The sequence below is a fragment of the Epinephelus fuscoguttatus genome, linkage group LG8 (genome assembly GCF_011397635.1).
Source record: "Epinephelus fuscoguttatus linkage group LG8, E.fuscoguttatus.final_Chr_v1".
Classification (NCBI taxonomy): Eukaryota; Metazoa; Chordata; class Actinopteri; order Perciformes; family Serranidae; genus Epinephelus; species Epinephelus fuscoguttatus.
In genome coordinates this window covers 25,155,270-25,171,041 of record NC_064759.1, presented here as the reverse complement: position 1 = coordinate 25,171,041, position 15,772 = coordinate 25,155,270, and the positions used below count along the sequence as shown (strand labels likewise).

Here is a 15,772-nt window from a genome sequence, read left to right as displayed (position 1 = left end):
GTCTTTGCCTGACTGTGGCGGGGAAGATGAAAGGCTCCTCAAACAAGGCTCTGGGTCACGTTGTTGCCCACTTCAGTTCCCACTCACAAGCCCCTCATCTCTTGGGGCAATCACCTCCCCATTCCCTGCCTCCCCTGCGCTGGCAGGCCAAGTCAGGCGGCCAGCGCAGGAACAAACAAAGGTCTTTCAAACTGTTTGACGAGCTGTCTCTCAGGAACGCCAAGCAGCTCAGCAATCACCAGGAGGAGGACCCTGGAGGGCTCTGAAGGGCTGTGGAGCGTGCCCTGAAGGAAGGTTTGTCAATTCCACCCCCCCTGGCATTCAGGTGAGAAGAAGATCACGTCTCTGGGTCTGTATAAACAGACCTGAACATCAAAGTGCACATGTGGGTATTATGAGGAGTTGTGTTCTACCTGTTTCTGAGCAACACAATAATAGCACAGCGATCTGAAGATAAAGGGCACATATTTTCTTGGTCAGGAGCTATCTCTCTTCATTAGCGTCCCTGCAGGACTGACTCACACACTGTCTAAATACACTGGGCAGCAAATAGAGATTCATCTCTTTGCCCTCAGGCAATTATACCACCTTGTCAAAAGAAATGAATAATAGACACTGTTTTCAATGAATCAGCTGCTAATGAGTGACTGGAGTTGCGAATCCTGTGTACCATGACACGAGGGAAATGGTAAAGAGGAGACAACTGTGAACTGCTTGTCCCTAAAATGTCTTACAACGATAAAGTGTAACAGCCAACGGGGGAAAGGGATGGGTTTTTTTAATGAAAAAAGGTACTCACAATCCCCTGAGCAACTGCTGAAATAGCAGCATGTCAAAGTGAGGAGGATTGTGATGGGAGGTCATGTAGGATCGAAAGGAGAGTTTCTAGAGGAAGAAGACAATAAGCTGACTGTGACAGGCTGTGTTTGAGAAATCAATAGGCTCTGCTTTTGCTCTGTCTCACTTCAACACCTGGAACAGAACAAAGCGTCGAAGCTGGGCCCGAGTTCCCGAACTCTTTTTACTAACATCACTTGACAAAAGCTTTTCAACCCAACTGGCGGTCAGACGCCGGCGAGCTGCTGGCATATCATAACACATTCCCATATTCTGAATATCCACTGTTTCTATTTACATTTAAATAAGATGCCAGAGCAATGCCCCTGCGGTCCAGAGGAGAATAAGGATTAAATGCATGCTGCAATATAAACACAAATTACAAAGCTTTTTTTTTTCTTTTTGGCTACAAAACTTCCAGACTACTAGTGTCAATGTCTTCACATGAAACCGTGATGAAACTGCGAGCAACATTCACGTTGTCCTGGTGAAAACCATGCAATTCCGGTTTGGGTGAATTTGATGTCTTCACATCAACTAAAGTTGAACTCCTTGAAAACCCTTCTAACGTCCTCCAGCCAAAACATGTTGGCGAACATCACACTCTTGTTAATAAAAGACCACTGTGCATCTCTGCCTCCACCTTAAAGCCTCCTGACGCAGTATATCACAGGCACTGCCTGTCATTACATGTGATACTTTCTAAATCAATGTTGCATCTTATATGAAAAGGTGGAGTGGTCCTCCCTGACAGTCAGACAGGAGCAGCATTGCATGTTGTGTGTTTATGAGACTCTACTGCCAGAACTGCCCAGTTACCTCTGCTCTCTGGTTGCATTTCAATACAGTACGTACAACGTCAGGTCTCGGGACAACTTAACATTAGCAGTGCCTCTTGTTCACACTTGGAAAACATGGTTTTGTCTATACAAGTGTATCTTATTCTCTCCAGGTGAAGTGTGTTCCTAAGGTCATTGAGCCACGTCTTTGCTGTGGGGACTTCTTTCTTTTTCCAATGCATAAGCAGACGTCTCTTTGCAATAATGAGATTAGAGAAAAGGAAACATTGCTGAGTGTTGCTTAATTTCTGACATCATCAGACAGTCCTAGAATAATAATGAGTGCTTCTGGGTCTAACTGAATTTGAAGTATTTTAGATATTAGTTTGGAAATGGTGGTCCAGTAGGTCATAACTTTGGGACAGAGCAAAACTGTGGAGTCATGTGTCGTTTGTTAAAAGGCATCTGTCACAAGTAGGAGGAATTTCAGGGTATATACATGGCTTCAAATACTGTACTGTATACAAGTGGAATGAGCTCCAAAAAATTGAAGAATTCTCTTATTCCATTTGAATAAAAAGGCTGCACTTATGTACTTGCAATCATGCTTGTAATTGCTCCTCTACCTGGCGACGTCGCGTGATTTGTAATAATTGCAGAGGAAGTCTGGGATCTTGACCCGGTGCAAATCTGCCATGTCTATAATTTGTCAAGTAAAAATTAAACTGAAAATTACCTGCCATATTTCGCCAAACACGCCAATCAGCAAAATGGTGATTTGAGGTCGTATTTAGGTTATTGCTTTCTCTGCAACTCATGTCTGCCTCTTCCCTGGTCGAGAATTATGGAGGCTGCATTGGCAATTATAAATGAAAGTTGTGACAGCATTTTGGATGAAGGAAACTCATCTTGCTACACAGCATGACGACCCATTCTGAGGAAGAGCCAGCTCAAATCCAGTAAAATGTCATTAAATTCTGGTAAAACACTACCTTTGCTTATCCTGTGTGAATGCACCGCACGGATCGCAGACGCTGTGGAATAATTTCTAAATAATATGAGGTCCCCAGGTATAATTGCTCCTGTGCAAACAGGGCTTTAAGTATAGTCTGTCTATGTTTAAACTGTAAATATCATTTTTGTACACAGGTCTCTATTGAGAAAGAGATTCCAATCTACCTGTTTAAACAAAGGATTAAATACAAAATAAATAAAAATTAGACTTTAAAATCAAGTGCTTCATACATGTTATAGTATGTGCTCAACAGGTTTGGAATCAGTCCGTTGACTGATTTACCGCCAGCTGGCACCTGTGCTACCACAGCTGCCATGACCTACCCATAACCCACCAGCAGCAGCAGCTGTCACAGCTGAGTGTCACCGCTGTGCCATGCTACCGTGCTGCACCGAAAGAGAGACAAACGGCTTCAAATCAACAGCAAGCAGGGGCGAGCAATGCAAGGTAGACGCTGCATAACTGAGAAAATGCGGCGTTTTTTGAAAGAGCTCAGTTTTACTTAGATTTCATGCCGTGAAGGCCTCAAATATTACACTCTCCTAAATCGGCACAGTAGCCATCATCCATGCTCTGTTACACTTTAATGCTCTTCAATTTCCAATGTCCTAATAAAGTTTATGTGAAAGGGTGTCAGTCTAATAAGTGTGAGACACATCATGGTGATGAGTGTTCGGGTTCATGGCTGGGTCTCTGAGAGGATATTTCTTTGCCCAAAGGGACCGGTCAAACCAGAAATACCACTTCCCCTTAGAGAGCCGGCACCGTGGCACAAAGGCAACTAAAACCTGCATCCATTACACCGCCAGGGAGAAAAACGTCCTAAAGAGACTGTTTTGACTTTTAGAGGAGTGTCAGCGGTTCAGATTTCACCGAGGGGTTTTGTATGCAGACGCCTACGGGCAGCTCGACAACAGGTCACATCTCGACTCTGCAATCCTGGACTGATCCTGAACCCTGACTCCGGTGACCTGAGCATTCACTACACGATGCATTCACAAACAACAGAGGGCCGGAAGAATCTGGCTGTGAATATGTTGACATAGGAGAAAGGTAAAGAACTGAAACACGGCCAGTGGGCTAAATATAAACTGCTCAGGAGGCTTTCTTTCCTCTGGCTAGGGGATAAGGAGCAGCACTCGCAGCATCAGTCTTCCAGACCCACTTTTGCAGTCTGGAGCTCGCTACCTCGGGGAAGAAAACACAGGGACTGCAACTCACAGCCCTGCTTATTTCTTTGTTGGATAATTACACATCTGTGCTTGTGCTCGCAGTCTCACTCCCCTCCATATCCAGGCTATAAACACCGGCCCATCTGCGTTGAATGATAAATTTCCCTGTCCATTATTCAAGTAAAACATATGCTTTTAAGTGATAATGAGTATAATGGTCCTGTCATTTTAGACCAGCACATCAAGAGGATATTTTGTAGCTTATTTGTAATATATACAGCCTTCTTATGGAAATGAGGCCCACTCTTTCATGTTTGAGAGGATTTCTACTTTTCCCTGTCCTTTGCTCGACACAATGCCACGAACATTTCTCTGCTGCAAACTCAACTCCTTGTGTTACGTCACGCAGGTTCTGGCTGGCTGGCTAATTCACACTCCTACATCAAACTTACAGGCAACAGACGGGACGCCACTTTGATCAAATTTAAGTAAAATGGACTTGCCGGAGCTTGAAAGATCAATACGACATTAATAACACCTGGCCGAGGGAGCCGGGAAGCCTGCACTCTGGCTGTCGCTGTGAAGTGGAAAGGAGGAGACAGGCCAAGGCAGGCTACTGACTGTAAATCTCTCAGTCTTGGCATCTTTTCCAGGGTGCTGGAAGGTCTCACAGTTACCCTGAAGAGCTCAGAGGAGCAGCAGCGGCTCCAGCCCCTGCTAGCAACAGTGTCACGTGCTGAGTCACTCTGTACTGTGGGACCTTCCGTGCCTGATTTCCAGCTCTCACAGGCAAAGATGCAAATGAACAAAGACTCTCATTAGCACATGCATTCAGACAAAAATGTAAAAGCAAGGCATACGCATGCATTCTTGAGCTCCATCGCTATCAATATGCTAAAACATTCATAGCATATGACACACAGTGCATGTTTCAAATTAATAATAATAACAATTCGCTTCGAGTGGTTCCGTTCAGAGCCTGCACAACTGGCCAGATGTGACGGCAGAGGAGACACACAGCAGAGAGAATCCTGCTTTTGAGCACTGCCCTCTTCCTAACCTGCTCTTTCTCTGCTCCAGAAACATGACTCCCAACCTGCACTTGACCTTTCCGTAGAGCAAACAATCCTTCGCCTGAGTAGGCCACGACTCACAAAGCCCTCATCCAAAAAACAACATAGAGATGTGGCGCTGATTTAGAAACAGGATGTGATAATTAGAATGAGAACAACAGAATGATCAGCAGGATTAATTAAGCACAAACATCACAAGATATGTGTGAGCTGCAATCTAGCATAAAAGATGACTGCACACTCAGCACAGCACACACTAAAGTGAGATGTATGCAAGAAAAATGAGACCAGCTCGAGGTGGCTTCTGATTGGGCACACACTAGGCTTAAGCAATTGGAAAAAATATGTACGTGATTGGCTGAGTACATCACTGGTATATTTTGGGCGATTTTTGTCTCTTTTTTTCACTCTGCCTCCAAAAAACTAGTGAAAGCTGCTGCTTAGAGCAGTGGTTTTCAAACTTTGTGTGCGCAACGCACACCAAAGGGCGAGCAAAATCTCAAGGCACACCTGTATTTATATCTGTGCACCATAGCTTCTATAACGTGTGTTATCACTCTTATCACAACATAAATCAATAAAAAAAAAAAAAAGTTTTTCTTTCAGTGGCAGGTCGTCTTTGCTGATGCTTTGATGTAATTTGCTCCGTACAATAAAGCAATCCATTGTCCCACTCACGGCTTTCTCCTTTTGAATGTTATCATCCCTCACACTGGCTGCCAATCAGGGCTTTTGATGTGTCACACACTTGGAATTCTCCTGAGCGAACAGCCACAAATAGGTTCCCTATACAGGGTTTTTCTTTTAATCAAATTTAATTACACTTTTTAAATTAAATTAAATTTGCCTCTTTATTGAGAAGAGGCAAATTCAACATACTGATAAAGTCAATTAAAAATTCATTCTTAACTTTTTGTATAGGCCCACTTGAAATTTCAACACCTGGATTGGCATCACCGCACACCATTTAGAAACACTGGCTTAGAGGGCACTGGGCAAAAAGAGACAGCAGGAGAAAAAAAACAGTGTGTAAAGCCAGCATTTTTTTTACATCTAAATTTAATTAGATTAAACAGGGATACTCTTTTGATTTTCAACCAGCTTTGTATCATAACGTGGTGGGTAGTATGTGCAAGTGAACTACGGTAAACTTTTTTTATCTTACCCTTGGCCAGATCTCCCTGCTTATCTCTAAGCTCTTATGGCTTTAGGACTGTTACTTGAACCACAAGTGGTACTTCTGCATTTTCGTATGCCCACCACCACAGACAAAAAGAGTACAGAAGCAAACACAAACTCAGACCAAACTCAGATCAAACTCAGATGAAATGGTGAAACTAGGCAGCACTGATCAAATAAAAACCAAGATTCTGTTAAAATGACTTCAAACAAGTATTTTAGTGCACTGTTTGGCTGTAATACAAGAATTTGTGAACAGGAAGTGGCCGTCATACTGTTTCCTGTACAGGCCAAATGAGGGCTGAAAATACTGAGCTCAAACGGTAAAACTAATATGAACCAACATTCCCTTAAAATGACTTCAGAAAAATATTTTAGTGCACTGTTTGGCTGTAATACAAGAATGTGTGAACAGGAAGTGGGCGCCATACTGTTTCCTGTATAGGCCAAACGAAGGCTGAAAATATTGAGATCAAACAGTTAAACTAAGCAGTGCTGCAAGGCTCTTTTTCTGCGTTGTCTATTTCTCACCTCAAATGTTTTCAAAACATATTCAAGACAATTTATCACTGGCTAGCCGCCATATTGTTTCCTGTGTCAAGATGGTCAAGTTGCATTACGGCAGCCACCAGCTGGAGCGTTAATTGGTCCAGTGTGATGCAGTGCATTCTGAAAATTGTAAGTTTTCTACCTCTTGAGCGAAAGCAAATGCCACAGCTCTTTTTCTGTGTATTCTCTGGTCATGCAGCACCAATTTCAAAAGCATCTGCGTCTTTATACTGCACAGGCAGCCCCGTTTTATGAGAGGACCATCTTTCCAGCAGTGAAATACTTATTTAAGCTCATCTCAAGTCTCATATCAGCAATTGCTGTTGTTGGGCTGACAGTGACTGGTTGGAAATTTTTAACATATCGCTCAATTCTAGCACGCACTTCCCATGTTAAGGCGCACCAATCACGGCTCTTAGCATTAAGCAGAATTCTTTGAACACATACACTAGATGGATGTGTTTCATCTTCCAGTCTTGTGAGATGAGTATGTGAGCCAATCGGGGGCTGGCTCTCCTCCACATAGCCCCACATTACAATAGATCAGAGACAGAAACTGGAAGCGGCGTGCTGCAGAGCAGAGGACTCCTCTCATCAGCACCCTGTTTAATCACTCACTCGAGTGCTGAAGGCAGAATGGACACATGAGCCCAGCAAAAGTCCTGCTGCGGCCTCAGCCGAAAAACAAAACACCCTGACAATGTATCTGAATAAATCCCTCTGTCCGTCTCAGCTTCTCCCTCTGAAAATTCTCTCCCCTTTTTTCCTCCTCCCCAATCCCCTCCATCCTTGTTGCAAAGTTTTCCATCTGCTCTCTGAATTACTGCCCGTGATCCCGCAAAGATGGAAATCAACCAGTCTTTTCAGGAGTCTGATTTAGGCCCAATCCCTACCGCCCCTCACCCTCTATCCACAGATGGTGGCCTGGCTCCTGCAGGGAACACTTCCACTTTGTGGATCTGATGCAACTGTGTGGTACGAGGCAACATTTTCTACATGGTGGTTACATTTTTTTTCCCTGCAATAACTCACAAATGCATCTCAGGCTTTTTCAGATGCCTATTATAGTGAAGCCATATACTGGATTCTCAAAAGCAAATATGCAAATGTATGTCATTTGAATTGGTGCAGCAAGCACACAGAAATGGTGTCAGGAGGATTCTTTTGAAGAAATGTGTTTCACGCTGACAATTTTGGTCGTCTAATAAGTAGATTTGTCCACTTTTAAGTAGAGCCTTCTCTATAGCCTTTTATTCTCTGAAGTGTTTTTCTTCTGTCTGTTTCCTGCATGTATCAGTGAGTCAGTGCACCTGTTAATGCCAGGGGCAGATAATGAGGTAATGGGCCCCTGGGCACAGATATGCAAAGGGCCCCACCACCTCTCCTACATAGGAGCAATTTTGTGTCTCTTTGTTGTCCTTGTGCATCTTTTCTGTGTTTTTTAATCGTTTTGTGGTCATTTTGTCTCTCCGTGTGGTTGTTTTGTGTCATTTTACAGTCGTTTGTGTCTCTTGGAGATAGTTTTATGTCTTACTGGGGTCATTTTGTGCTGCTGTAAGGAAATTTAATGTCTTCTTTGGTTGTTTAATGTCTCTTTGTGGTCGTTTTTGGTCTCTTTGTAGTCATTTTGTGTCTCCATGTGGTTGTTTTGTGTCTTTTTACAGTCATTAGTATCTCTTGGACGTAATTTTGTGTCCACTTGGGGTCATTTTGTGTTGCTGTAAGGACATCTGATGTGTTCTTTGGTTGTTTTGTGCCACTTTGTCGTCATTTTGAGTCTCTTTCTGGTCAGTACATGTTAATTTGAGTGACATTTTGCAAGTGAAGGCCAAGGAGACCCCTGACACTCTGGGCCCCATGAGGCTGGTAGGCCTGTTCAGTAATTCATCCAGGGTTGATGCCTGTATATCTGGGCGGGTTTTGTCTAAAAAATATCAGAAAATAGCAAAAACTACCCAAGGTGAGATCTTTGCACGTCTTGTTTTGTCCGAGTAATAGTCCAAATCCCAATGATATTCAGTTTGCTATCATGTATGACAGAGAAAAGAGGAAGTAGGCACATATATGCAAAGGGCCCCACCACCTCTCCTACCTTTGCATCTCTTTGTAGTCATTATGGAACTGTTTCCGTGGTTCTGTGTCTGCCTAGTTGTTTTGTGCGTTTTTACAGTCGTTTTTGTGTCTTGGAGGTAGTTTTATGTCTGTTTGAGGTAGTTTTGTGTTCCTGTAAGAATATTTAGTGGCTTTTATGGTTGTTTCGCGTCACTTTGTGTCACTTTCTGGTCACCATGTGTGAATTTGGGTGACATTTTGCAAGTGAAGGCCAAGGGGACCCCTGACACTTTGGGCCCCAGGAGCCTATGCCTGGTAGGCCCATTTATTCAGGTACTTCATCAAGGTTTAATGCCTGTATATCTCCGCGGGTTTTGTCTTAAAAAAAAATGTCTGAAATAGTGAAAAATGCCCAAAGTGAGATGTCTACATGCCTTGTTTTGTCTGAGTAGTAGCCCAAATCCTAATGATATTCAGTTCACTATCATGTATGACAAAGAAAAGCACAATTATGTAATGATCAAAATGCTGTTGCAGTTGTAATTCCTTGACACTTATACGTACAGGTGGTCCTGTGTTACGTTTCCCAGTGATGGTTACACAGTGTCAACTTGAAGCCCTGACATATTACTCATTCCAAACCATGCTCTAACTAGACGGTCTAGGCTTCACAGTCCTTTTCATCTGGATCCAAGTGTTATCTTAGCCACTGAAATAGGCAAAAAGGATATTCTGCCTTAACTTTAGATCAAACCGGGAAATGAGTCATGAGACACAGGATAATTACACCACTCAGCTGACAACATTTGCTGCTAATAGAGGAGACAGATGGTAAGTGAACATTCATTCAATTCCCATAAGTGACAACAGAGGAGTGAAAGTGTCACATTGGGTTTTACAGCATAAAATAAACCCAACACATAGAGCTACACCCGGAAACTGGACTTTCATGTTCATAACATCTTTGTGTCTGAGAAAATATGATGCGAATGTGATATTTTCTTCCTCTTATCAACCCCACTACAGTCAGCCCAGTGCAGCAGAGAGCCTCTATATTTCATAGCCTCTAATAATTTCACTTCCCCCTGAACTGACAGCCCGGACAGACGGCGGCATAAGCAAGAAAGAAAATATGGATCACATCTAGTGAAAAAGGCGAGAAATCCCCAACGGAGTGCCGAGCGTTAACTGTTATTAAGCATTCAAGGTCAAGGTGTGATCTTCACACAATCGGAGCAATAAGTAATCAGAGGAGACTCTCTGAAGACTGTGGGAGTCCAGGCTGTGTTTACGCTCCTTAATTTCCTCCTATAGGATGTAGGCAGGTGCGGAAGCATGAAGGGAGTCAGGCCAAGGGGATCAGAAGGCACAAAAATTAGCAGCGTTCACTATTAGCTGCTAATGGGAGGGTAAGCGCGCAGATGGTGAGGCTCGCAACACCCCAGTTAACAAACTAAAAAAGCTCCACCATGTAAATTTCTGTTGACAGCCGTAGTGGAGCGTCGCTGTTCCATTCAGCTCTTTTAATTACCTGTGTGTGTGTGTGTGTGTGTGTGTGTGTGTGTGTGTGTGTGTGTGTGATTTAATCCTTCATATGTCTCAGCCCATTCCTCTTAATGATCTGCTCCATTCAGCTCTCGACAATACACATTCTGCTTGCATGCCTTCGTTGTTGTTGCTGCTTGTTGCAATGAGTTCAGCATGCAAGTGTGAGAGTGAGCATTCCTCTAAAAACAGAAGCACTGCCAATGAGAAATACAAATATTAGCCAAATTCCAACGAACCAAGTCAAACAATCTCAACACGATCAGGCTTTTTTTTATCCAACATGCATGTGGCAAACACTGTGCCGCATAGCTATACAGCGCTGAAGCAGACTGCAGTGTAAATGTTATCAATACTGCAGCCTAATTACCCCAGTTTTATCTTCTACAGGGGTAAAATCATGCATACATATACATAATGTGTGTGGTGTGTCAAGGAGACAAAGAGACTCAAACAGGCCTTTTTAGCCTTCAGACAAAAAAAAAAATCTCAAAAAATACAGCACTGTAATTACATTGCATAAATGATGAATAGATTCAGGAAATAAAAGCAGATTTTTTTTTTCAAAACATGAATGTGAATGAATATGAAAGGGTCTGTGTCATGTGTCATTCCTATAAAAGATATTTATTTTTACCACTCTGCCTCTGTCTCCTTCCATCTCTCTGATATGTGCCTGATTGTCACAATTGGAGAGATTTATTTATCCTGCTGGATGATGAAAATGGAATGGGAAGAAGTCAGAGTATATTCCTGCACAAAATGTGATCTAACTGCATGATTTTGTGCCTTTAATGTGAAAAATTTAGCTCCTTAGACAGACACAGAGCAAGAGAGAGGACTTCAGAGCTCAAATGTGAGCATGAATGTCTTCTACAGCTAGACAACCCAAAAGACCAGAAGCAGCTCAACACATGCAGGAGGAAAAATCCAGCAGCTTTGAGAATGAGACTGTTGGGAATGAGACAGTGTTAGCCTGCACCTTTGGGATCATCTAATGAAAATATGGTTTCAGAAATCACTATGCATTACAATGCCACAAGCCTCACTAAGATGTAAACTTTCAGGGAGTCAGTGTGTGTACACAACCGTGCAACCCAGCGTCTGTGTGGAGCAGCTCCAGGTTTTGGTCTGTGGATGTCATCACAGATTGGTTCAGGCTGTCGGGATTTGGAAGACTCGTGTTCACAAATACGGAGGAAATTGCCTAAAGGTTGTGGCAGCGTCGTTAGGTCTACTCTAAGGGGAGCATTTCTCGCTTTTAATGAAGTGATTTCTAACTTTGGATCACACCTTTAAGGCTACCTGGCGCCGGAGCAGGAGCAAGAAAAGCAGGAGCAGCGTAGCAGGAGATTGTGCTGTTTTGGGAAATGGGAGCTTTCCCCCCTGAGCAACCAGACGCAGTCCTCCAACATAACCAACATTTCTCGCAGGAGTCTGGCACTGTGAAAACTTTCAGCTCACAAAGTTGTGAAAGAATTTTTTATTCTGTGCCGGGAGGATTAACATTGTGCCATTAGTAAGTCATGGGAAGCAGCAGTAAGCCGCAGATAAACGTGTTAGGGAAAGGGGGCACAAAGTTGGCACCTTCACCAGACTCGCTCCGCTTTCGCTTTCAGTGGAGTTTGATCCATATGTAGAAACTTCCCAACTGCGTACAGGGGATCGAGATGAATATGCGCCTTACCTGTTGGCCCCTCGATGCCATCGGCGTAGATCTGAACAGTCAAAATGAGCAGAAAGGCGCAGGTGTTCATCGTGTAGCTGTTTTAGTCCACTTTAAATGTGCAGGAAGAAATCATGTCATTCACTCCGTGAGGTCCGGGCGCGCGAGCAGCAGAGCCGAGCCCATCTACTCCCCCAATTCTCACTGAGAGGAGTTTCGGAGACACTGAAGGAGACAGGGCAGAGCTAGTTCTGCAAACTGACGTCAGGGTAAACAGTTCAGAGGAGAGATTTCTTTCTCAAGCCCACTTTCCTCCCCAGCCTCCACTTCTTCGTTGATACAAAGTATGAGCCGGGCGCCTCCAAGCGGCCGGACACGGTAACGACACTGTGGTATTCAAACGTCGGCCAAGCAAAGCCCCAGACTGTGTGTGTGTGTGTGTGTGTGTGTGTGTGTGTGTGTGTGTGTGTGTGTGGGCCGCTTCACTTGTATCTGTGTGGGGACCGTGAGGAGTTTCAGACGTGGAGAGTGAGGACATGTTTGGAAAGGGTGGATATTTTGCCCCCTCCTCACCTCATCAAAGGGCTGTTTGAGATTTTAAACTGTATTTTGAGGTGAAGAAGAATTAGGCTCAGGTTTAGGTTAGGTATGGGGTTGGGATCTGAGAAAGGACAGTGGCAGATCTTCCTTTAGGTGACATAGGGGAGGGTGCCAAACCTCCCCCCCTCAAAAAAAAAATGACTTAATGGTGATGCTAGAAATCTCCTCTTATGGAGCCACTTGCTCTTCTGCTGATAGAGGCTACAAGTGATGGTGGAGTGAAGCCATGAGAGCTTTTGTATATCAAACACAAGTTTGCATAAAAAATAATAAATAAATAATGCTCATAGTCAGTCTCCAGAAGGCATACCACCTCAATTCTTGGCAATGCATTTCACTTTTTCATCTTAATGTGTTTATTGGTGAGTGATCATCACTATCAGAAAATGCTAGAAAATGCACTGAGGAATGTGGAGAGCATTAAAGACAGAAAAAGGAAAAAATGAAACAGCAAAAGCCATTCGGAGCACAGTACACAAAATAAAAAACGAAATTTGGAAATCTGCCCATGCCAATTTCTTGTCTTTTTGTTTTATATAGCTAACTGTGTATTTGCATTGATTTCTCATTACCTCTTCTTCTTGTTTGTAATAAATTCAATAAATATGGTAGAAAAAAGTGATAAGATAATACGTTTTTATTCTGGGGGATCAGGGGTCGAGGGGGTTGCTTTCCCAGGGCGCTGGATGTGCTAGGTGCGACACTGGGTTAGGCATAGGTGTAGATTTTTTCATTTGTGTGTCCCCCCTATTTAAAAGGGGGGCGTGCAATTAAATAAATACACATGGTATAAAAATACCTGAATTAGCCAAAGGGTTATTTTTGACTTGTAGTGTCTTGGCCAAGATGTTACACTAGGCTATCTGAAATACAACAAAGCATAAAAAAGAGAACAGTGCATACAGTTAAAAAGACTTCTCTGAACACATCAACAAGAAATGATTTCAGCATGATTTTTTAATCACAAGAATGTAATGATCATCAAATGTATGATTCAGAGCTGAAGCCTGAGGAAAAATTGATGCAATATAAAAGGTCACGCAATTTTTAAAAGCACCAGAGGCAGTAGTGACATATCTCCATATAAAACAATACTGCAGCACCAGCAGGACATATCATTAGCCACAGCAGAAAAGAGTTTAGTGCTTACATGTGTATGTATTAATCATCCATTGTTTTAATTGATTACTAAAAGATCTATAAGTGTTTCGTTCTATTCCACTTCCTTGAACCTATTACAGGCCAGGCTGACTGGCTAACAGCACTTTTCCTCAGCGGAATAGTACAATCTCCTCTCTTCCCCTAGTGACACGATTAATGTTTGTTCCTCTGCTGATATAAGCTACAAGAGCTAAGCCATGGGAGACTTTGTATATCAAACACAAGTTGCATAAGAAAACAAAAATTGACAAATTGACAAAATTAAAGACATGATGATGCGGAAAAGACACAAAATGGTGCATCAGAATTCAAATTAAGTATGTGAAGCTCAAACTTCCTGTTTCAAATGTTGAAACAACACCTAGGCCCTTGGGGTTATAGGCATGTGGTTTTGATGGCTAATGCTGCGTTCACATGAAATCAGGCAGACGGTACACGGCAGATGGAAAACACCTTCTGGATGGCATGGGAAAAATAAACAGTGCGACAGAATGGCAGGACAGTAAAACAAAACACGCATGACAATATGTTGTGATGATGGTGCCATATTGTCTACAAAGGAATGGAATAAAACATATTAAATAAAGTCATTTCCTGTTTATTATTCTGTGTACTTTTCTTGTAGTGTCCAGTAATTATCCAGATTGCATATGTTTGCCTGCGTGTGAGGGAGCTGTGTAACATCCAGTTGTAAATGCTGTCACAGACGATGGGAAAAAGTTAAAATATTTTACCACTGCTGGTACTCTCTGCCAGCCTCACATAATTTTACCATCCAGCTCTCATCCACTAAAGTGGTATTCAGCTTGCAGTCTACCTTCTCCCTGATTCCATGTGAGTGCAGCATTAGGTCCAGAACAGGAAATAGAGTTTTAGCAAGTATAGAAGCCTTAATGTGTAGCCTGCGTGCGTGTGTGTGTGTGTGTGTGTGTGTGTGTGTGTGTGTGTGTGTGCACTTGTATTAAGCACGCATAGGGACAAAAAAATCTTTTCACACAGTTAATTTTTGTGGACGTGTCCTCAATTTTGGGACAAAAACTTTACCCACACTATGCATTTCAGGACTGCAATTTGTTTTTTGTTAAGGTTAAAGTAAGAGTTTGGGTAAGAGTTAGGCATGTAGAGGTTAAGGTTAAGGGTTAAGGTTAAGTCTCCAAGGAATAAATGTGAGTCAGTTTCCCTCTAAGTGACTCTGGAGACAGGGACAACAGTGGTGTAGTGATCGTTGATGAGGTGGGTGTACCACTAGGCAGATGGGTTACTGAGGAGGAAGTAGGTACGGTGGCATGCAAAAGTTTGGGCATCCCTGGTCAAAATTTCTTTTACTGTAAATAGTTAAGTAGAAGATGAACTGATCTCCAAGAGGCATGGAGTTAAAGATGGAACATGCTTTTCGACATTTTATTTTTAGATTGGAAAAAAAGGAAAGGTGCACCATGCAAAAGTCTGGGCACCCCATGACATTTGAGCTCTCAGACAACTTTTACCAGGGTCTCAGGCCTAATTAGCTTGTTAGGACTATGGCTTGTTCACAGTCATTGTTAGGAAAGGTCAGGTGATGCAACATTCAAAGTTTTATAAATATTCTGACTCTAGAAACCTCGTCCCAACAATCAGCAGCCATGGGCTCCTCTAAACAGCTGCCTAGCACTCTGATAACTAAAATAATTAATTGACAAAGCAGGGGGCAGCTATGGAGGACAGCAAATGGTTTTCAGGTAGCTGTTTCCTCAGCTGGTAATGTAAATAAGAAATGGTGGTTAACAGGAGGAGGTCAAGTTGAGGTCTGAATTACCAGGAAAACTTTCCAAGAGAGCTGCTCGTAGCATTGCTGGAAAGGCAAATCAAAACCCCTGTTTGACTGCAAAAGACCTGCAGGAAGATTTAGCTGTCTCTAGAGTGGTGGTGTGCTGTTCTACTGTGCAGTGACACCTGTACAAATATGACCTTCATGGAAGAGTCATCAGAAGGAAATCTCTCCTGTGTCCTCACCACAAAGTTCAGTGCCAGAAGTTTGCAAAGGAACATCTAAACAAGCCTGATGTTTTTTGGGAACAAGTTCTGTGGACCAATGAAATTAAAATAGAACTTTTTGGATGCAAAGAGAAAAAAGGGTGCAGAGTTTTAGGAAAAAAGAACACCTG

General features: G+C 42.8%; 1 protein-coding gene across 2 annotated transcripts in view; it reads right to left on the bottom strand.

Moving 5' to 3' along the window:
* The window catches only part of ptprub (protein tyrosine phosphatase receptor type Ub), a 215,367-nt gene extending 203,197 nt beyond the window's left edge, over nt 1-12,170 (bottom strand). The window contains exon 1 of one of the 2 annotated variants that reach the window (XM_049584589.1): nt 11,889-12,170. In XM_049584589.1, the coding sequence (XP_049440546.1) occupies nt 11,889-11,958 (70 nt within the window). In that variant the 5' untranslated portion in view covers nt 11,959-12,170. The remainder of the gene's footprint in view (nt 1-11,888) is intronic. The other variant, XM_049584590.1, reaches the window with a different exon arrangement.
* Between the last annotated feature and the right edge of the window lie 3,602 nt (nt 12,171-15,772).